The following is a 22,369-nucleotide window of genomic DNA, read 5'->3' as shown; positions in this document are numbered from 1 at the left end:
ACATTATTGACGATTTGTAACATATTTGACTACAACATAACCATGTTCGTATGTTCGTTTTTTACTATTTATTTTCGACTATTGTGGCGCTACCGTGAGTGTAGAAAGTTTGATCACCCTTCTATATGTTACATTTTTCAACTTCATATGGTGTTCCTTGTTTGTTTTAACTGTTGCCTTTTTATTCAGTATATCAGGAAGTCATTGTCGAGCTGTGTTGCAGGATTTAACGCAGGCTTCAGTTTTTTCCGGTCTTATTCTGAAATGTATTTATCATATCCCCTACAGTTTAATTTTCTGTCAGATTCATTCAGTCGTTCATAATAACTTAAAACTGAGAATTATACCTGTTGTGAAGGGCTAGTTATAAAGGCTATAATGTATATAAAGGTGTGTTTGTATGTATATGTGTGGCCTAGGGCCCAGTGATGGGTTAATCCGGCCCTGGTCATTATGGTGGCAAAAGTATTTTTAAACCCATGTGTCACTGCTCTATTAAAAACATACCACCACAGCATGCATTTTAATAGAACTGGAAGTACACTTCCGTTTTACCTGAGCCTCACCTCCCGGAAATAGTAGCTCGTGAGGGAGTTTTGACCTCATCTACCGGAAATGTGATAGAAAAATGTTGACTAGCCATTATATAGTAACAGTATGACACATTTACAAATATATAATCAAACGAATGTTTTCCTTCAGGATTCTCTGGATTGTATTTATTTAAATTAATGAATTGGTTATGTTATCAAAGCAATTTGGCCTCACGGGCCAGAGGCGGAATTGTACCCATACCATTTAGCAGTGTTAGGGAATGTTGACCTCACCTTCCGGAAGTGTGACAGAAAACCCTCAAATTTGCATTTCCATGTTGACCATTTTACCCTCTTTTGGATTGCTTAAACTATTGTCGTTAAACTTTTTTCATTTTGATCGATTCCCTGATTAAATCTGACTCTATATCCTTATTTTATTATTTCAATCTCATTTTGTGACCCGCGTTTGCCTCCCGGATCCGGAAAGGACCTCAGCTGGCCGAGTTACTCTCGCTCTCTTCGGTGTTTGGATTTTTTTTTTTTTCGAGCTTAATTTTTTTTTTTTTTTTTTTTTTTTTTTTATTTCAGAGAGAAGACATAAACCCGGAAGTTTCCCCTGGTTGCTTACAAACGGGGTGAGTAAATGAATGCGCGGGGTTTATTGGGCGAACGTAGCAGGTATTTTCACAGAATAAATAATGTCGATAATAACATATTCAGCAACTTTAAAGCGGGTTTACTGAACACGATTTACGGGCGAGTTTGGGGATTGATTTACATTTTCATTACAGAAAATGAATTGAAGCACCGAGTAATAACAATAGAGCTTTTAACACTTTTTTTTAAAGTTATTGACGTTATTGTATTTTAATAACACTGGTGGTGTGTGCTTTTGTTACAATAAATGTACTCGTAAAATCCAGTCCTGGTGACTTTGTCCATATGTGTGTATGTGTGTGTGGTGATTAGTACAGCATATGCTACAAACGTATTGAAAACTGTAGCGATAGATAATAATTATTATTAAGGGCGACTTACAATTGTTACAAGATATCACATTATTTTTACATACAATTACATTATTTTTTTACATACAATTACCCATTTATACTGTTGGGTTTTTACTGGAGCAATCTAGGTAAAGTACCTTGCACAAGGGTACAGCAGCAGTGTCACCCATGTGGGATTAAACCCACGACCCTGCTACTTTTGATACATACAGTATACATAATAAAATATCCTCACGATTTCCGCCAGGTAATATATTATTTTGTAACCATTTAAACCTTTAGTGTACAAACAACACACACACACACACACACACACACACACACACACACACACACACACACACACACACACATATTGGATTAAGGAATTGTAGTCCAAAACGTCCTGATATATTGCTATTTTTATATCAATTCTTCACATTTTTGTGTACCTCTTGTACTTTTTTCTTTTTGAGTTTGCTCCTTTTGCTACACAAATGAGATATGTATATATGTGTGTGTGTATATATATATATATATATATATATATATATATATATATATATATATATAATATACAGGGCTTGAAATAACTACTAGCCACCAGGGAAAAAGTGTGGATGGAAAAATCCACCGGACATTTTACCGGCCCAGTATAATGTTTGTTGATAGTTCACTAAAATAGTTTTAGCATGTGTTACAATGTGCGTTTAATATATTAAATAAGGGAACAAAAGAAACTGCTAAAACAATCAACATTTAATGGGAAAATGTAAGTGTTGTATTACAATGGAAATGTAAAATTTTCTTCAAGTTTCAGTTCAAGATAAATTTGATTCCAGTCATAGTAAATTCCAACGTTCACCAAAATTCACCATAAATACCAAATACGTTTACTTTATCATATATATATATATATATATATATATATATATATACAAGCGACATTCCGAGCAGTACATGTTCTGGTTGGTATTGTCGTAAACAAGCCATTCCTGAGTTTGTCCGTTGTCATCAATTCTCCACTTTTCATTGTGGCAAACCTTTTTATTTTTATCTCCGGTTTTAGATAATTGGTCTTCGTCCATCTGTTTTCTTTTAGGGGCTTTTTGATCTGTTCAATATATCTCCCATGATATGTATGCAGTTTGCCTAAAGCTACTCTGGAGTCACTTCATCTTAGCCAGTCTTTGCTACCTGGTCTGCCAAAGTAGCGTTGTTCAATACTCGCGCACTCGCAAATGAGTCTCTGCTATTGAGTGAAGTTATCTCTGACCAGAATTCTAGATTGTTTATGTCTTACTGAAACCTAGCATCCACACAATGACTGGTTCTGGCTACAGTTAGCTCTCTCTGCAGTAAATTCAGCTAGATTGTCCTTTTTCTCTAACCTTATTAAGGACGGTACTCGCTAACCCCAGGCACCTTTTTTCTACAATAAACCGCATGCTGCAACCAAATCGTCTACACCCTTCGGTTCCAAAGATCAATTTGATGAATTTTGAAGTAAAAGTGAAACCATTAGGCATCAATTGTTATCTTCTGATTAAAACATTGTTTTGTCACCTGTTACATCTGTATTTATAGGAACCAACTTGGATGACTTTGCCACGGTTACTCCATCTAGCCTGGCTGAAGCGGTTAGTAAAATGAAACTACTTGTTCCTTAGATCCAGTGTCTACATCACTCATTGTGTTAATTTTTTTAGTCCTTAGTCCTTTGGTGACTAGTATTATTAATTAATCTCTAAGCACCGGCGTAGTTCTGTTGCATTTAAATATACGGTTGTGACTCCCGTTAAAAAAAACACACCCGTTAAAAAAAACAACCTTAGATCCAGATGCTCTTTGTAATTATAGGCCTATTTTGAATCTGCCATTTTTGGCAAAAATCGTGGAATGTGTGGTGGCTTATCAATTACAGAACCATCTCTATATTGGGACCCCTTCTATTTAACATCTACATACTTGGACAGATAGTATGTCGTCATGGTGTGAGTTTCCATTCTTATGCGGATGACACACAAATATATTTACAGACTACACCTGATACAAACATGTCCGTTTCTGTTCTTACTGACTGCTTGACAGAGATTAAATTATGGATGCGGCAACATTTTCTGCAGTTAAACTGTGATAAAAGAGAGGTAATGCTGTTCAGCTCTCCCTGACAACTGAGCAGTCTTGACTATTTCAGTTGGGTGATTGATGGGCTTGAAGTTAAATCTAGCTCTGAGGTCAGGAATAGGGATGTGCTTTTGGTACATTTTTATGAACGTTTAAATGCTATGTAGGTGTCAACGTTTAAACCATATATACATACACACACACGCTCTTTATATTACATTCTGATGTATACTGACAGCCCTGGTTCCTATTTTCCACACAAAGAACCCCTAAATAAGCAAATAATGTTTTAACATCGCAAAGACTTAACTACAAAGTAATATAAATAAATTAAAATAAAAAAACACATACCACACCAAAGTATATATTGAAATTAGGGTTGTCAATAGATTAACATTTTTGATCAGCTAATTTATGGGCATTAGTTGATTAACCTGTAGATCAATTGGTAGATTCATCCGTGCACATCTTTAATAAAGGTAACAATCTTATAGTGACTGTCCTGCATAGTAATACTAAGAAAATCAATAGAATCAAAAAAAAAAAAAAAAATCCTAATGGAAATTTGGTCTTTATTATTTTTATCTTAGTAAATGTCTCTCTTTGTATTTGTACTGCGCTGTTGAGATGTACCTCTGCTGGCCCTGTGGGCACAAAGTGAATAAACTAAGCTATGCCTTTTTTATATTATATTCAAAGAACAAAACAAATAATTAAAAAAAAAAAACAAAACAAAAAAAAACACAGCTTATATATGTTACAGAATCTATGAAATGCACAGATTCCAATACATTGTTATATTAACTCTACTGTTCAGGGATCTGTGTCACAAACAGGTAAATATTACATAGATATCAAGGAGTTTAAAAAAAAAAAAAGATTTGTGTAAATTAAAGCCTATACATCATTCATTTACACTTATGCGTTCTCTGAATTAATATTGAAAAAAAAAATCCTTTTAAAATCGTGTTATATGTATTCACAGTCACCAAGTGTTCTGTTTATTATGGATGTTTGCTTTTTACTGCATTCAGTAACTCCATCCACAGTAATTCTGAATATTTTCATTTCAAATGATGAAACATTGAACTTGTGTTTTTATGGTACGGCAATTTTGTTTGGCATAATTATTTACATACCACGGTTTTCTCATCCAGTTCCTCAAAATAATTCCAAATGTGGCTTTGCCTCGTTCCTTTGTTTAGAGATGACATGAGATTGACCGAGAATAAAACCCCAGTATCAATCTTTCTGTGGCATCAATTACAAAAACTATTTGGAGGCAATTGCCAAACGCCTTCCTTTTTATAATATCCACCCTTACTGTGGCACCACAGAAGTCAGATACATGACGGACTCCTGTATATGATGATAAATTACGAAAATGAATACATAAAAAAATATGCGTTTGGTGAAATTTGTCACGTGACCGGTTACACGTCTAGCATATTATTCAATGTTTAACCACTTATTTAGAGTTTAAACATTTAAAATTTGCCATTCCTAGTCAAGAATCTAGGTGTGGTTTTCAACCCTAGTTTAACCTTTGAGTCTCATGACTGTAATGTCACTAAGTTGTCTTTTTTTCCATCTCTGGAATATATCCCGTCTGCAATCTATTCTTTCTCTGTCTGATGTGGAGAGGCTGGTGAACGCCTTTGTCTCCTCCCGACTTGACCACTGCAATGCCTTGCTTGCGGGTGCCTCAAAGGCTGCGATAGGCAGGCTACAGTATGTCCAAAATTCCACTGCTTGTGTTTTAACAGGATCCAAATTGTGTGTCATATCACACCAGTTCTGGCTTCTTTGCACTGGTTGCCTGTTAAGAGTAGGATCAACTTTAAAATGTTATTGTTAACTTTTATTATTATTATTATTATTATTATTATTATTTATTTCTTAGCAGACGCCCTTATCCAGGGCGACTTACAATCGTAAGCAAATACATTTCAAGTGTTACAATACAAGTAATACAATAAGAGCAAGAAATACAATAACTTTTATTCAAGTATGACAAACCACAATTCAATAATACAGCAAATAATAGTGATAGTTACATCAGGATATGATTAAATAGTGATACTTATTATAAGGCCTTAACTGTCTGGCTCCCAGCTACATCTCAGACCTGTTAAAAAAAGTACATTTCTGAACTTAATTTGCGCTGTTTGACCTCTGGTTGTTAAGAATTCCCAGAAGTAAGCTTCGTTCTGTGGGTGATCAGGCATTTTGCTGTTATGCACCCAGGCTCTGGAATGATCTCCTGCAGGCAATAAGGACTCTACAACCGTAGGTATTTTTAAGAAACAACTAAAAATGCATTTTTATCTATTGGCATTCCATCAGAGTTAGGTTTTTATGTAATTTGGAATTATTTATTGCTTTTATTTTATATTTTAAGTAAAAATATGTATTGTCTGTGTACCTGCTGTGTTTTTACAACACATTTTGCTGTGTTTTTATTGTTACTGTGTTTTATATTATAAAGTGCTTTGAGATGCTCTGCATTTAGGTGCTATATAAATGAAAGAGTATGATATTATTATATTGTACAGATTGTATTTACCACAGATCGCTTGACTGCAAAGGGTACACTATTTGTATGTAAGATTAACTGTAGAGGGTGTGAAATAATTTAAACTCAGGCCAAGCCAAGCAGAAAAATAAATAAACGGATATGCGGCTGTGGCATGTAAGTGTGTGTAATATATATATATAATATATATATATATATACAGACGTGCTCAAATTTGTTGGTACCCCTCCACAAAAAACGAAGAATGCACAATTTTCTCTGAAATAACTTGAAACTGACAAAAGTAATTGGCATCCACCATTGTTTATTCCATATTTAATAGAAATCAGACTTTGCTTTTGATTTTTTTATTCAACATAATATTGTAAATAATAAAACAAATGAAAATGGCATGGACAAAAATGATGGGACCGCTAACCTAATATTTTGTTGCACAACCTTTAGAGGCAATCACTGCAATTAAACGTTTTCTGTAGCTCTCAATGAGACTTCTGCACCTGTTAACAGGTAGTTTGGCCCACTCTTCCTGAGCAAACTGCTCCAGCTGTCTCAGGTTTGATGGATGCCTTCTCCAGACTGCAAGTTTCAGCTCTTTCCATAGATGTTCGATAGGATTCAGATCAGGACTCATTGAAGGCCACTTCAGAATAGTCCAATGTTTTGTTCTTATCCTTTCTTGGGTGCTTTTAGCTATGTGTTTTGGGTCATTATCCTGTTGGAGGACCCATGACCTGTGACTGAGACAGAGCTTTCTGACACTTGGCAGTACGTTTCGCTCCAGAATGCCTTGATAGTCTTGAGATTTCATTGTGCCCTGCACAGATTCAAGGCACCCTGTGCCAGGCGCAGCAAAGCAGCCCCAAAACATAACCAAGCCTCCTCCATGTTTCACTGTAGGTATGGTGTTCTTTTCTTTGAAAGCTTCATTTTTTCGTCTGTGAACATAGAGCTGATGTGACTTGCCGAGAAGCTCCAGTTTTGACTCATCTGTCCAAAGGACATTCTCCCAGAAGGATTGTGGCTTGTCAATATGCATTTTAGCAAATTCCAGTCTGGCTTTTTTATGTTTTTCTTTTAAAAGTGGAGTCCTCCTGGGTCTTCTTCCATGGAGCCCACTTTCGCTCAAACCTTCACCTTGGAGTTCAGCTTGTATCTCTTTGGCAGTTATCCTTGGTTCTTTTTCTACCATTCGCACTATCCTTCTGTTCAATCTGGGGTCGATTTTCCTCTTGCGGCCACGCCCAGGGAGGTTGGCTACAGTTCCATGGACTTTAAACTTCTTAATAATATTTGCAACTGTTGTCACAGGAACATCAAGCTGCTTGGAGATGGTCTTGTAGCCTTAGCCTTTACCTTTACCATGCTTGTCTATTATTTTCTTTCTTATCTCCTCAGACAACTCTCTCCTTTGCTTTCTCTGGTCCATGTTCAGTGTGGTGCACACAATGATACCAAACAGCACAGTGACTACTTTTCTCCATTTAAATCGGCTGAATGACTGATTACAAGATTGGAGACATGTGTGATACTAATTAAAGAAACTAATTAGTTTGAAATATCACTATAATCCAATTATTTATTATCTTTTCTAAGGGGTACCAACAAATGTGTCCCGGCCATTTTATAATATCTTTGTAGAATAAGCAATAATTCATCTCTTTTCACAGCTTCTTTGCTTTATTCTATGACATACCAAAGGCATGCAAGTATACATGATAAAATAGCTTTTAATTTCATCACTTTTCAGGAGGAATAAAGCATTATTTCAATGAGCTGTAAGGGTACCAACAAATTTGAGCACATCTGTATATATATGTAATATAATAGATGGGCTGCAGTGAGTTAAAGGAAAATAATTTCATCTAGGGTTTCTGTGACGTCATAAATTGAGACAGAAGGTCGAGTAATTTATAAACTGTCACAGAAACCCGAGATAGAATTGTTTTCCTGTAACTCACTGAAGAGGCCCATCTATTATTTTTTATAATTCATGGAAACCCTTGTGATGCTAATATTAAAGAAGACGAGGTTCAGCAGTACAATTCGTTTTTTTTAAACTTAGTGTTTCAGTGCTGTACAGATGTTCTATGTCATCTATTTCTCCAGTTTCTCTGAGATAGGAATGTACCAGGTTTTTTTTTTTCATTTTTTGTTGATCATTAATTAACATTTCTGTACTTTTTTTTTGTCGGGTGATTGAAAACAAGACATATTGTGTTTGAATTGAAAGTGATGCTCTCAGAGTTGAATGGGTCAAAGTTCAAGTATATTTTCCTCTATAGGAATTATCACTTTTTGATGTCACTACTGTGGTATTATGCCTTTTTTTTCGAATGGCTCAGGATGCAGATATAGCCTTCATTCATGTGTGTGTATATATTATAGTACTAGTACCGATACTAAAGAAAAAGTCAGTTCTCGAATTATACAGAAGTCTGTGTGTCTGCCCTGATGTTAGTAAACACAAAGATCTACAAGACTGAACCATTTGTAAGTGCTGCACTACAGTGCTGTATATTGTATGGTTGAGTGTTTGTTTAAAGTTGTGTATGGAATGTTTTGTTGTGAAAGTCATGTACGAATAATAATTTAGCTAATATTGGTAGATAATGTTTTTTTAATGCAGAACACACAGTAGCGTTTTTATGCTGGTATGTGGCAGTCTGGCTCGCAGTGGTGACGTCACGGACCAGGAAGTAGAAACCAAAACAATGGATGGGCGGTTGAAGCTGAGTGCAACGGCACTCGCCGTATTTATTAATAAACAAAACAAAAACAAAAGATTTAACAAAACACCAAACAAAAGGGCACGAGGGCCAAACGAATAAACAAACAAACAAGTAAGTGTCGTGCTGGATAATCCAGCACGTTTTAGCAATTGTTTTTAGATGTTGCTCGCTTTCTCCGCTCCCCGTACTCTCCTCTGTACACTCCACCCCGAGTGCAGAGAGCTGCAGGTTTATATATTCTGGCCGAGGGATTAACTAGTTGTTAATTATCTTATTATCCCTCGGCCAGAGTCTGCACACGTTTGGTAAGGATGCATGACTGTCAGCTAGTTAAATAATCAGTAGCTGATCAGCCATGCATCCTCACGGGGTTTTTAAATATATAATAAAAGACACAGCGCTTTTACCGGCGCCGCAAACAAAAATACAAATAATAATACATAGGGGCGGGACACTCCGCCACACATGCCCCCCCTTGTGCGCAGCACACATGGCCTTTTCGGCCACTTCCCCCCTTCGTCCCCAAAGTCCCGGTTAGCAGTCCCGGCGCAGGAACAGGGGCAGCAACGGACCAAAGGTGGCGGCCACGGTGGGATGTCCTCCTCCCACCCAAACAGCCGTAGCGTTCCAATGGCCTGCGCACCGGCCAGCTCCTCTGGCCAAAAAATTTTTGGGGGTGGTCTCCAGACCTGCCCCCCCCTTCTTCATGACCGGCAGCTCCCCTCCGTGGGGCTCCGGCCACCCTTTCTCCTGCAGTGAAATTGCTGCGGGAGGAGCTGGTCTCCTGACCTCCCCCCCCCTTCTTCATGGCTGGCAGCTGCCCTTCATGGGGCTCCAGCCACAGTATTTCCTGCCGCGAAAGTGCGGCTGGGGAAGCTGGTCTCCTGACCTCCCCCCCCCCTTTTCCATGGCCAGCAGCTCCCCTTCATGGGGTTCCAGCCACAGTATTTCCTGCCGCGAAAGTGTGGCTGGGGAAGCTGGTCTCCTGACCTCCCCCCACTTTTCCGTGGCCGGCAGCTCCCCTTCATGGGGCTCCAGCCACAGTATTTCCTGCCGCATGGCAGGACTGGTAGCGACCCCAGGCAAAACAGGACCCTCGGGAGGCGAAGGTAGCAGCTGTAGACCTTCGGCAGACAATGGCAGCAGCAGCGGACCCTCGGGGGGGCGACGGCAGCCGCAGCGGACCCTCGGGGGGCGACGGCAGCATCAGCGGACCTTCGGGAGGCGACGGCAGCAGCAGCGGACCCTCGGGAGGTGAACTCGGGAGGGGAGCCCCTGGCCATGGAGGCGGCAGCGGGAGCTCCACTTCTCCCTCGTTCCCTGTAGCTGGTGGCTCTCCAGGCGATGCGGAGCAACAGGCAGCCCCAGGCGATGCGGAGCAACAGGCAGCCCCAGGCGATGCGGAGCAACAGGCAGCCCCAGGCGATGCGGAGCAACAGGCAGCCCCAGGCGATGCGGAGCAACAGGCAGCCCCAGGCGATGCGAAGCAACAGGCAGCCCCAGGCGATGCGGAGCAACAGGCATCCTTGGGCGAAGCGAGGCAGGCATCCTTGGGCGAAGTGAGGCAGGCATCCTTGGGCGATGCGAGGCAGGCATCCTGGGCGGTGCGAGGCAGGCATCCTTGGGCGGTGCGAGGCAGGGCAGGAGCAGTCCTTCCCATGACGGTGGAGATGGAACCAGCAGGTATTCACCCTCTGCTGGTGGAGGTGGAGGGAACCAGCAGGTATTCACCCTCTGCTGGTGGAGGTGGGAGGGGCAAGCAGTCCTCCCACGGCGGTTGAGGCGGAACCAGCAGGTATTCACCCTCTGCTGGTGGAGGTGGGAGGGGCAAGCAATCCTCCCACAGCGGTTGAGGCGGAACCAGCAGGAATCCACCCTCTGCTGGTGGAGCTGGGAGCGGTAAGCAGTCCTCCCATGACGGTTGAGGCATAACCAGCAGGCATTCACCCTCTGCTGGTGGAGCTGGGAGCGGCAAGCAGTCCTCCCACGGCGCTTGAGACGGAACCAGCAGGCATTCACCCTCTGCTGGTGGAGGTGGGACGGGCAGGCAGTCCTCCCACGGCGGTTGAGGCAGAACCAGCAGGCATTCATCCTCTGCTGGTGGAGGTGGCGGAGGCAGAGGCAGCTCTTGCTGCTCTGCTCCTGGCTATGGTGGAGACAGAAGCAGCTCCTGCTGCTCTGCTTCTGGTGGTGGTGGAGACAGAGGCAGCTCCTGCTGCTCTGCTCCTAGTGGTGGTGGAGACAGAGGCAGCTCCTGCTGCTCTGCTCCTGGTGGTGGTGGAGACAGAGGCAGCTTCTGCTGCTCTGCTCCTGGTGGTGGTCAAGACAGAGGCAGCTTCTGCTGCTCTGCTCCTGGTGGTGGTGGAGACAGAGGCAGCTCCTGCTGCTCTGCTCCTAGTGCTGGAGACTGCAGCGATGGCTCCTCTCCCTCTGGCGCTGGAGACGGCAGCGATGGCTCCTCTCCCTCTGGCGCTGGAGACGGCAGCGATGGCTCCTCTCCCTCTGGCGCTGGAGATGGCAGCGATGGCTCCTCTCCCTCTGGCGCTGGAGACGGCAGCGATGGCTCCTCTCCCTCTAGCGCTGGAAACTGCAGCGGGGCCCCTCCCATATCTGCAGCCAGGTAGTTGAGCACCATGGCTGCGATGTCTGGGAGGGATGCTGGGTGGTGTTTCTGTTCCCAGGCCTCCCAGCGCTCCCCATCTCTCGCCCACAGGAGGTTGATCACAGCAGGGAGGGCCACCATTATATCCCTCTCAGGCTCCGCCAGCCAGTCCCAGATCCCCTCAGAGGAGACAGGATTCTTCCGCCTCGGAGGATGTGGGTCCTCTCTCACCCTTGCTGGATGCTCAGGCTCCTTCCTCTCCTGCCATGGAGGGGGTTGGTCTGGTGCCACGTGCCAGACCTCACCAACCGCGAAGCACCACTCCTCACCCTTCAGGCAGGTGAGGCAGACGTCCAGCGTGGTAAGGTAAGGCTGCTGTTGCTGCGCCTCCTGCTGCTGTTGTTGTTGCTGCTGCTTTCTCCTCCGGCTACTTTTCCCCATTTTTATTTTATTTATTTATTTATTTATTTATTTATTTATTTATATATTTTTTCCCCCCCCAAAAAAACCCCACACAAAAAATACTTTTTGAAAAAAACAAAAAAAAACGTCCTTATCCTTTCCTGGTCCGGCTGTTGGAGGCGTTGTTTGTCCCACTTCGGACACCATATGTGGCAGTCTGGCTTGCAGTGGTGACGTCACGGACCAGGAAGTAGAAACCAAAACAATAGATGGGCGGTTGAAGCTGAGTGCAACGGCACTCGCCGTATTTATTAATAAACAAAACAAAAACAAAAGATTTAACAAAACACCAAACAAAAGGGCACGAGGGCCAAACGAATAAACAAACAAACAAGTAAGTGTCGTGCTGGATAATCCAGCACGTTTTAGCAATTGTTTTTAGATGTTGCTCGCTCTCTCCGCTCCCCGTACTCTCCTCTGTACACTCCACCCCGAGTGCAGAGAGCTGCAGGTTTATATATTCTGGCCGAGGGATTAACTAGTTGTTAATTATCTTATCCCTCGGCCAGAGTCTGCACGCGTTTGGTAAGGATGCATGACTGTCAGCTAGTTAAATAATCAGTAGCTGATCAGCCATGCATCCTCACTGGGTTTTTAAATATATAATAAAAGACACGGCGCTTTTACACGCGCCGCAAACAAAAATACAAATAATAATACATAGGGGCGGGACACTCCGCCACATGGTATCATTGCGGAACAGTATGGCAACGTCTGTTCACACTGGAGTTGTAACGGCGTCGTACCAGTATAACTGTAACGATACGAAACCCAGACTAGAGTATGTTTCTTACCGGTACAGTTGCGATATGACTCGGAACAGATCAAGTGTGGTCAGGTTGATCGGAACGACAACGGAGTGGATGAGTCTGAGGCATGCACATGCTTACACCAAGGATATTGTCTGTCATGCTTGTTTAATTATTGTGTTGTTTTTTATTTTTATTTACAGATAAGTTACAGGAGTCCCGCATAAAAGATTAATTCTCAAACTGAACGCAGTAGGGATTCAAGGAAATGCGTGCACATGGATTAGGGAGTCGTTGACATGTAGAAAACAGAAAGTACTGATTAGAGGAGAAACCTCAAAATGGAGTGAGGTAACCAGTGGTGTACCACAGGGATCAGTATTAGGTCCTCTGCTATTCCTAATCTACATTAATGATTTAGATTCTGGTATATTAAGCAAACTTGTTATATTTGCAGACGACACAAAAATAGGAGGAGTGGCAAACACTGTTGCAGCAGCAAAGGTCATTCAAAATGATCTAGACAGGATTCAGAACTGGGCAGACACATGGCAAATGAAATTTAATAGAGAAAAGTTAAACGTATTGCATGCAGGCAATAAAAATGTGCATTATAAATATCATATGGGAGGTACTGAAATTGAAGAAGGGAACTATGAAAAAGTCCTAGGAGTTTATGTTGACTCAGAAATGTCTTCATCTAGACAATGTGGGGAAGCTATAAAAAAGGCTAACAAGATGGTCGGATATATTGTGAGAAGTGTTGAATTTAAATCAAGGGAAGTAATGTTAAAACTCTACAATGCATTAGTAAGATCTCACCTATTGTGTTCAGTTCTGGTCACCTCGTTACAAAAAGGATATTGCTGCTCTAGAAAGAGTGCAAAGAAGAGCGACCAGAATTATCCCGGGTTTAAAAGGCATGTTGTATGCAGACAGGCTAAAATAATTGAATCTATTCAATCTTGAACAAAGAAGACACCGCGGCGATCTGATTCAAACATTCCAAATCCTAAAAGGTATAGACAATGTCAACCCAAGGGACTTCTTTGACCTGAAAAAAGAAACCAGGACCAGGGGTCATAAATGAGATTGGATAAAGGGGCATTCAGAACAGAAAATAGGAGACACTTTTTTACACAGAGTAATGTTGTAAAGCTGACACCCTGGGATCCTTCAAGAAGCTGCTTGATGAGATTCTGGGATCAATAAGCTACTAACAACCAAACGAGCAAGATGGGCTGAATGGCCTCCTCTCGTTTGTAAACTTTCTTATGAGTAAGAACTGACAGCTAATACCAATAAATCCAGTGTTATAATTGCACCCGTCTACTAGTACTGTAATATGTGACATGCTCATCTCTGTTTCCTGCGCACATGCCATCTCTGGTACTGCGTTCAGAAAAGGGCATTTACGGTATGTCATCATTACCACAGGTTATATTTTTCGTCAAGACACCCTGGATAGTAGTAAAATAGACTTTTCACAAGTTTCTTAAAAGCTCAGAGCAGCTCAATCCAATAGCGCCCCATTGACTGTCAATAGAAAATCTTCTCCCTGAGCTCTATATACCACAACCCTTTGCACGCAGCATGACTGAGGTCCACATTGAGAATCAGTGGAGTTGAGTATCTTGGTGTAATACAGAATATCCTTTATGTAAGTGTGGACAGGGTATATTGCAACAGTATCAGTCTTGTAGTTGTGTTAAAAAAAGTGAGTTAGGACAGAAAGTGTTATCATACTTGTATATTCTGAATCTAAACTCATTTTATCAGTATCGTTCCGATACTAGTGTGAACAGGGCGCTAGCTTTTTTTGTCAGCTTGTCCTTTTCTAGCATACACTTCTACACTTCATTGAGTGAAAAGTCAGGCTGGTGTCCCCCATAGACCCCAGTGTTAAAGCCAGGCTGTCCCCTTACTGCACTGTCCTGTACACAGAGCAATGCTGGCAGGACCACACTATATAACAATAATATAAAACCCTGAACAGAACTACAGCAGTTACCCAACACCTCTTTAGGTTGTCTTCACCAGTGAAATTGATGGAATTATAAATCAAGTATAATAAATAATGCAAACACAGTCAAGGATTTGTCAATATACAGCTGTCATGCTGTGCACAGAACACAGTGCAAATGTAACAGATAGTTGAGGTGTGATTCTTCGTGTTTGTGCTGGAGGGTTTCATTTCTCTCTCTTTTTTCAGGAGCGATGGAAGACTCTCATTTTAATTCTTCATATTTCTGGTCTCCGGTCTCCACAGGGCAGGTAGGGCACAGTCGTCGACTCTGATGCTCTGAAATGTTTCTCACACGCTTGTTCACATGAGGACAGTACAGAGTCTAATGAGAAGTCCCCAGATTCTGTATTTTTATAACTCTTAATATAAACTAATAGAACCATTCAGTCACCTCAGCAACCACTATAAACTATAGGGAATTGTCTTTAACAGTGTTGTTTCCCCTCAGATTGAGAACGCAGTGTTTATCAATAAGAAGGACCAATTTGTCCCGTTAGACAAGGCTGGCAGCTTCGCTCCCCCCAGCGCCGCCTGTCACTACCCCACCGCCGTGCTCACAATGCAAGGCTCCGCTGTTACTATGGAGACGAGCCGAGGAGGGGGAAAGCCTCAGGAGTCAGGGGGGCACCTCCACCCCCCTCCCACCTCCCAGCAGAACATCACTGTGGTCCCAGTACCATCCACTGGGATTATGACTGCTGCTGGTGAGTTTTATATTTCGGTGACACACACTGGTTTAAGAACTGCTCCTTGCATCCTGCAGTGAAGGAGATTGGTTTGAAAATGTGATTTTTAGAGTCAGTTTACTAACTTCTGTTTCTCAAAAGTCCAAACCTGTGCTTTTGTACTTCAGCTGTGTTGCTCAGTGCAGTTGTGTTGCTCAGTGCAGTTGTGTTGCTGAGTAAAGTGCACTCAATTTGATTCCCCCTTGTAACTCCACAGCTGCCAGGAGTTTGTTACTAGACTTTGAGGCACCCCTGGCACTATGACCCTGTGTTTGATTGACTGCTTGTATGACCTCTTTGATAACTTCCTGTTTTATGAAAAGGCTCCATTGTGTCTCCCACTCGCTAGATTACCCAGAATACATCACTTCCCCTGCCGTGCAGTGCCTGTCCGCACGAGTACACAATACAACTGTACAATACTACACAACCGCAGGTACAACTACACAGTACAACACACAACTAAATACCACTGCACAACACATACAGACACACTCAGAGCTGCAGTACTGACAAGCCAGTGCTGTGTCTCTGTGTTGCTGTGAGTGTCTGTCTGCAGGGAGCTTGTCTCACTGTGTTGCTGTGAGTGTCTGTGAAGGGAGCTCGTCTCACTGTGTTGCTGTGAGTGTCTGTCTGCAAGGAGCTTATTTCACTGTGTTGCTGTGAGTGTCTGTGCAGGGAGCTCATCTCACTGTGTTGCTGTGAGTGTCTGTGCAGGGAGCTTGTCTTTGTGTTGCTGTGTCTGTCTGCAGGGAGCTCATCTCACTGTGTTGCTGCGAGTGTCTGTCTGCAGGGAGCTCATCTCACTGTGTTGCTGTGAGTATCTGTGCAGGAAGCTCGTCTCTGTTGCTGTGAGTGTCTGTCTGCAGGAAGCTTATTTCATTGTGTTGCTGTGAGTGTCTGTCTGCAGGGAGCTCATCTCACTGTGTTGCTGTGAGTGTCTGTGCAGGGAGCTCATCTCACTGTGTTGCTGTGAGTGTCTGCAGGGAGCTTGTCTTTGTGTTGCTGTGTCTCTGTTGCTGTGAGTGTCTGTCTGCAGGGAGCTGAACTAACTGTGTTGCTGTGAGTGTCTGTCTGCAGGGAGCTGATCTCACTGTGTTGCTGTGAGTGTCTGTGCAGGGAGCTCGTCTCACTGTGTTGCTGTGAGTGTCTGTGCAGTGAGCTCGTCTTTGTGTTGCTGTGAGTGTCTGTTATTATTATTTATTATTATTATTTATTTCTTAGCAGACGCCCTTATCCAGGGCGACTTACAATTGTTACAAGATATCACATTATACATTATTTCACATTATACAGATATCACATTATTTTACATACAATTACCCATTTACACAGTTGGGTTTTTACTGGAGCAATCTAGGTAAAGTACCTTGCTCAAGGGTACAACAGCAGTGTCCCCCACTGGGGATTGAACCCACAACCCTCCAGTCAAGAGTCCAGAGCCCTAACCACTACTCCACACTGCTGCCCTCCACTCTGTGTAGAGATCTCGTCTCTGTGTTGCTGTGTCTCTGTTGCTCTGAGTGTCTGTCTGCAGGGAGTTCGTCTCACTATGTTGCTCTGAGTGTCTGTCTGCAGGGAGTTCGTCTCACTATGTTGCTCTGAGTGTCTGTCTGCAGGGAGCTCATCTCACTGTGTTGCTGTGAGTATCTGTGCAGGGAGCTCATCTCACTGGTGCTGTGAGTATCTGTGCAGGGAGCTCGTCTCACTGGTGCTGTGAGTGTCTGTCTGCAGGGAGTTCGTCTCACTATGTTGCTCTGAGTGTCTGTCTGCAGGGAGTTCGTCTCACTATGTTGCTCTGAGTGTCTGTCTGCAGGGAGCTCGTCTCACTATGTTGCTCTGAGTGTCTGTCTGCAGGGAGCTCATCTCACTGTGTTGCTGTGAGTATCTGTGCAGGGAGCTCGTCTCACTGGTGCTGTGAGTATCTGTGCAGGGAGCTCGTCTCACTGGTGCTGTGAGTGTCTTTCTGCAGGGAGCTCGTCTCACTGTGTTGGTGTGAGTGTCTGTGCAGGGAGCTCGTCTCACTGTTGCTGTGAGTGTCTGTGCTGGGAGCTCATCTCACTGCGTTGCTGTGAGTGTCTGTGCAGGGAGCTCATCTTTGTGTTGCTGTGAGTGTCTGCCTGCAGGGAGCTCGTCTGTGTTGCTGTGAGTGTCTGCAGGGAGATCGTCTCTGTGTTGCTGTGTCTGTCTGCATTGAGCTCATCTCACTTTGTTGCTTTGAGTGTCTGTGCAGGGAGCTCGTCTCTGTTGCTGTGAGTGTCTGTGCAGGGATCTCGTCTCTGTGTTGCTGTAAGTGTCTGTGTAGGGAGCTTGTCTCTGTGTTGCTGTGAGTGTCTGTCTGCAGGGAGCTCATCTCACTGTGTTGCTGTGATTGTCTGTGCAGGGAGCTCGTCCTTGTGTTGCTGCGAGTGTCTGTCTGCAGGGAGTTCATCTCACTGTGTTGCTCTGAGTGTCTGTCTGCAGGGAGCTCGTCTCTGTGTTGCTGTGAGTGTCTGTCTGCAGGGAGCTCGTCTCTGTGAAACTGAGTGTGTGCAGGGAGCTCGTCTCTGTTGCTGTGAGTGTCTCTGCAGGGAGTTCGTCTCTGCGTTGCTGTGAGTGTCTCTGCAGGGAGCTTGTCTCTGTTGCTGTGAGTGTCTGTGCAGGCAGCTCGTCTCACTGTGTTGCTGTGAGTGTCTGTGCAGGGAGCTCATCTGACTGTGTTGCTGTGAGTGTCGGTGCAGGGAGCTTGTCTTTGTGTTGCTGTGAGTGTCTGTGAAGGGAGCTTGTCTCACTGTGTTGCTGTGAGTGTCTGTCTGCAAGGAGCTTATTTCATGTGTTGCTGTGAGTGTCTGTGAAGGGAGCTTGTCTCACTGTGTTGCTGTGAGTGTCTGTCTGCAGGGAGCTCATCTCACTGTGTTGCTGTGAGTATCTGTGCAGGGAGCTCGTCTCACTGGTGCTGTGAGTGTCTGTCTGCAGGGAGTTCGTTTCACTATGTTGCTCTGAGTGTCTGTCTGCAGGGAGTTCGTCTCACTATGTTGCTCTGAGTGTCTGTCTGCAGGGAGCTCATCTCACTGTGTTGCTGTGAGTATCTGTGCAGGGAGCTCGTCTCACTGGTGCTGTGAGTATCTGTGCAGGGAGCTCGTCTCACTGGTGCTGTGAGTGTCTGTCTGCAGGGAGTTCGTCTCACTATGTTGCTCTGAGTGTCTGTCTGCAGGGAGTTCGTCTCACTATGTTGCTCTGAGTGTCTGTCTGCAGGGAGTTCGTCTCACTATGTTGCTCTGAGTGTCTGTCTGCAGGGAGTTCATCTCACTGTGTTGCTCTGAGTGTCTGTCTGCAGGGAGCTCGTCTCTGTGTTGCTGTGAGTGTCTGTCTGCAGGGAGCTTGTCTCTGTGAAACTGAGTGTGTGCAGGGAGTTCGTCTCTGTTGCTGTGAGTGTCTCTGCAGGGAGTTCGTCTCTGCGTTGCTGTGAGTGTCTCTGCAGGGAGCTCGTCTCTGTTGCTGTGAGTGTCTGTGCAGGCAGCTCGTCTCACTGTGTTGCTGTGAGTGTCTGTCTGCAGGAAGCTTATTTCACTGTGTTGCTGTGAGTGTCTGTGCAGGGAGCTCGTCTCTGTGTTGCTGTGAGTGTCTGTAGGGAGCTCGTCTCTGTGTTGCTGTGTCTCTGTGTTGCTGTGAGTGTCTGTCTGCAGGGAGTTCGTCTCACTGTGTTGCTGTGAGTGTCTGTGCAGGGAGCTCGTCTCACTGTGTTACTGTGAGTGTCTGTGCAGGGAGCTCGTCTCTGCATTGCTGTGAGTGTCTGTGCAGGGAGCTCGTCTCTGCATTGCTGTGAGTATCTGTGCAGGGAGCTCATCTCGCTGTGCTGCTGTGTCTCTGTGTTGCAGGTCTGGTGATCACCACTCCCCAGGGAACGATCGTCTCCTCCTCCCCGCCAGGCTCAGTAGCCGGTCAGTCCTTCTCGGTGTCCGGAGTCACTGGTCATCCTTCAGCTGCCACCATGATAGTGTCCGCGCTGCACCCCTCCCCTGACACACCGCCACCTGCAGGTCAAAGAAAGATCAGCCCAGCATCACATGACTGATTTTTTTATTATTATTATTATTATTATTATTATTATTATTATTATTATTATTATTATTATTATTATTATTATCGCCACTGTGTATGGAACCTGTATTGCTCTCTAAAAAATTAGCAAAGGGTTTTTGAAAGACAGAATAAAAAAATGTAAATATTATAAAGAATCAAAAGTGATAGGAAGTGTTTGATGCTGAAATCCTAGCCAAGGACCAGCAGCATTCACATTGTTTTATTTCTCCCTCAGACCCCTTGATGTAATTACGCAGTGCTATAATTAGGCTTGCTACTAGGAGGCTGTGTGGTCCAGTGGTTAAAGAAAAGGGTTTGTAACCAGGAGGTCCCCGGCTCAAATTCCACCTCAGCCACTGACTCATTGTGTGACCCTGAGCAAGTCACTTAACCTCCTTGTGCTCCGTCTTTCAGGTGAGACATAGTTGTAAGTGACTCTGCAGCTGATGCATAGTTCACACAACCTTGTCTCTGTAAGTCGCATTGGATAAAGGTGTCTGCTAAATAAACAAATAATAAATAATATTATTTGATTTTTATTTTTTTGCCAAATTGATGATTAATATCGACGTTTATTTTAGAAAGGATTTACCTTTTTTTTATCTTTATTTTTCAATTCAAGCAGAGAATGTGTGAAATCTGGCATTGAGAAACGTCTCATTTAGCAAAACCGTTTATCATATTCAGCATGCAACGAAACCATGGTTACCAACATTCTAATTGAAACATTCTAATTGAAATAACGTTTGGTCACAGTGGAGCTCTACCTTGTAAAGATAACGATCCTACACAAATTAAAAAACTGTCTCAAATAAACTGTAGAAAACTAATTTACGAATAAAACTAATATGCACAGCAGGGTTAGAAACCTGAGGCAAATTAAATCTGATCTAGTTGATGTCTGTGTCTCAGTAGTCCACTGGGCGAGTGCTTAAAACACATGTACACATAAACTCTAACGTTCAGAGTGTTGCTTACAAAACAGTCACTCAGAAAAACCTCCCTTCATCTCCCCTGCAGTGCCAAACCCACTTAATGACGTAAATTTGTGTTCTACCTCTGCACAGGTTGCAAAGTTTATTCAGTGTTTGATTTTACTGAAACACGTTGCATCTTTGAAGTAAGTGTAAAGTAATTTTACAAGAATGTGGAGATTTATACCGTGTTGCGACCCTGTACCACAAAAGGAAAAAAAAGACTGAAGATGTGATTAGCAAAGGGGGCCATTTGTACTAACGAGATCAAAAAATACAGTTTTACTAAACTTTTTAAAACTAATAAATAAACAATTACCATAATAACACAGTATATTCATCATAAAGCTGAGTTCTTGCCTATAAACAACAGTAACACATTTAAAGTTTGGGACTTGCTGTCTGTAGCTTGGTGTTTTCAGTAACGTCGGCACATTTTAAGTGATTGGAAGCTGAAATTACTTTTTTAAAACATTCTTTTCTTATACCAACATAGTACTTCAGTACCATTGTAATAGCACAACTGTATTTATCTTACATACCAGTATTTAAATTGTGGGGAAACCTCAGTGTTTCCAGAAATATATTTTAAGGGCAAGTCTCGTACCTAGTCCCATTAAATCTGATGTACCACACTCGCTCTAGCGTTGAGAGATAAAGGGCCTCATTTACGAAAGGGCACACAATTAGAACTATCACAATCAGAACTGTTATTGCACGTTTAAAAAGTAAAACACACTGACGGCTTTGACAAACCCGGAAGGCGATCCTTCACATACTGTGTTTCCCTTGTATTTCTTTTGTATTTGTTATGCTCTCATTATTATCCAACCTAGTAGATTCCGCGTCTGGCAGATTCTTCTGTACTTGATGAAGTGGTTTTCTCCCACTGCTAATTTAAAAAAATGTAGCCACCTAGCTAACAATTTCATCCCGAGGGCTACAGTGAAACATACTGTCTTTTAAATTGGGACTTCAGTGAAGACCGTGTGTGTACGTGAGTACATTTATTATTGTAAGTAGTAATTCATAGTTATTTAATCGCTCACAGGTAGGGATGTCATAATATGAAAATTCTCTCAGACGATTATTCCGTGGGGTATAATCACGATAATTGCGATACAGCATGATATTTTACAAAGAACTACAAAAAATGAATTCTTACAGATTTAAAATGTTAACTATTTTTTAAGCTAAAACATGTTTTACAACATTATAAACCAAATTGAAAAAAATATGGTGTTTAATTATAATACAACAAATATTTACAAAAAACTCCCAGATTTATAAAAGGATTGCGCATGTTTTATGACCGTAAAACGGGCGCTGAGGGTTCTGAATTCTTGGATGGGATTTATAAAACACATGCAATGGCATAAACAGCAATTAAGACGTGATTTGCGGCCGCAATGTCTTTGTGTGCCATTCATTTTCTTTTGGAATGTGTACCCTACACACGCAGAGTTGACCCAAACCTGCTATTTATTGTGAGAGGTGTGTAATTCTCCACCACTAATTGCGGTGAGGGGTATTTAAATTTTTTTGATTACGGAATCGCCTGCTTCACCTAATTAGTCTTATAAAATAGGTCGTTATTTTGATGCTGAGTGCGGCCGTAACGCACATTACATGGCTTTTTGCGGACGGTTTTTCCCCTTTATAAATTTGTGCCTTAATATTTTAAATAAAGAACTCTTTGAACCGTTTTTAAACATCTATGAAACAAGTTTATCTACAGTAATTGATACCTATAGTGCCATTTTAATCAAGATTGGTCTTTATTTTTTTTTAAAAAGGGTTTTGTTTTGTTTTTTACTTGATTAGTTTGAGTGTTTCTGCTTTTAAGGATGTT

At 42.7% G+C, this 22,369-nt stretch overlaps 1 protein-coding gene across 4 annotated transcripts in view; it reads left to right on the top strand.

Moving 5' to 3' along the window:
- The first annotated feature begins 837 nt into the window (after positions 1-837).
- LOC117424267 (zinc finger protein 362-like) overlaps positions 838-22,369 on the top strand; it is a 56,786-nt gene continuing 35,254 nt past the window's right edge. The window contains exons 1-6 of one of the 4 annotated variants that reach the window (XM_058992510.1): positions 838-1,171; positions 3,113-3,165; positions 14,943-15,004; positions 15,205-15,460; positions 15,831-15,917; positions 19,339-19,500. In XM_058992510.1, the coding sequence (XP_058848493.1) occupies positions 14,948-15,004; positions 15,205-15,460; positions 15,831-15,917; positions 19,339-19,500 (562 nt within the window). In that variant the 5' untranslated portion in view covers positions 838-1,171; positions 3,113-3,165; positions 14,943-14,947. Of the gene's footprint in view, positions 1,172-2,129; positions 3,166-14,942; positions 15,005-15,204; positions 15,461-15,830; positions 15,918-19,338; positions 19,501-22,369 lie in introns of those variants that run through there. The other 3 variants (XM_034928324.2, XM_058992511.1, XM_034040471.3) reach the window with 3 other exon arrangements.

This window comes from Acipenser ruthenus, chromosome 19 (assembly GCF_902713425.1).
Source record: "Acipenser ruthenus chromosome 19, fAciRut3.2 maternal haplotype, whole genome shotgun sequence".
NCBI classification, from domain to species: domain Eukaryota; kingdom Metazoa; phylum Chordata; class Actinopteri; order Acipenseriformes; family Acipenseridae; genus Acipenser; species Acipenser ruthenus.
Note: the sequence above shows the minus strand (reverse complement) of the source record. Positions and strands in the feature narration are given on the sequence as shown.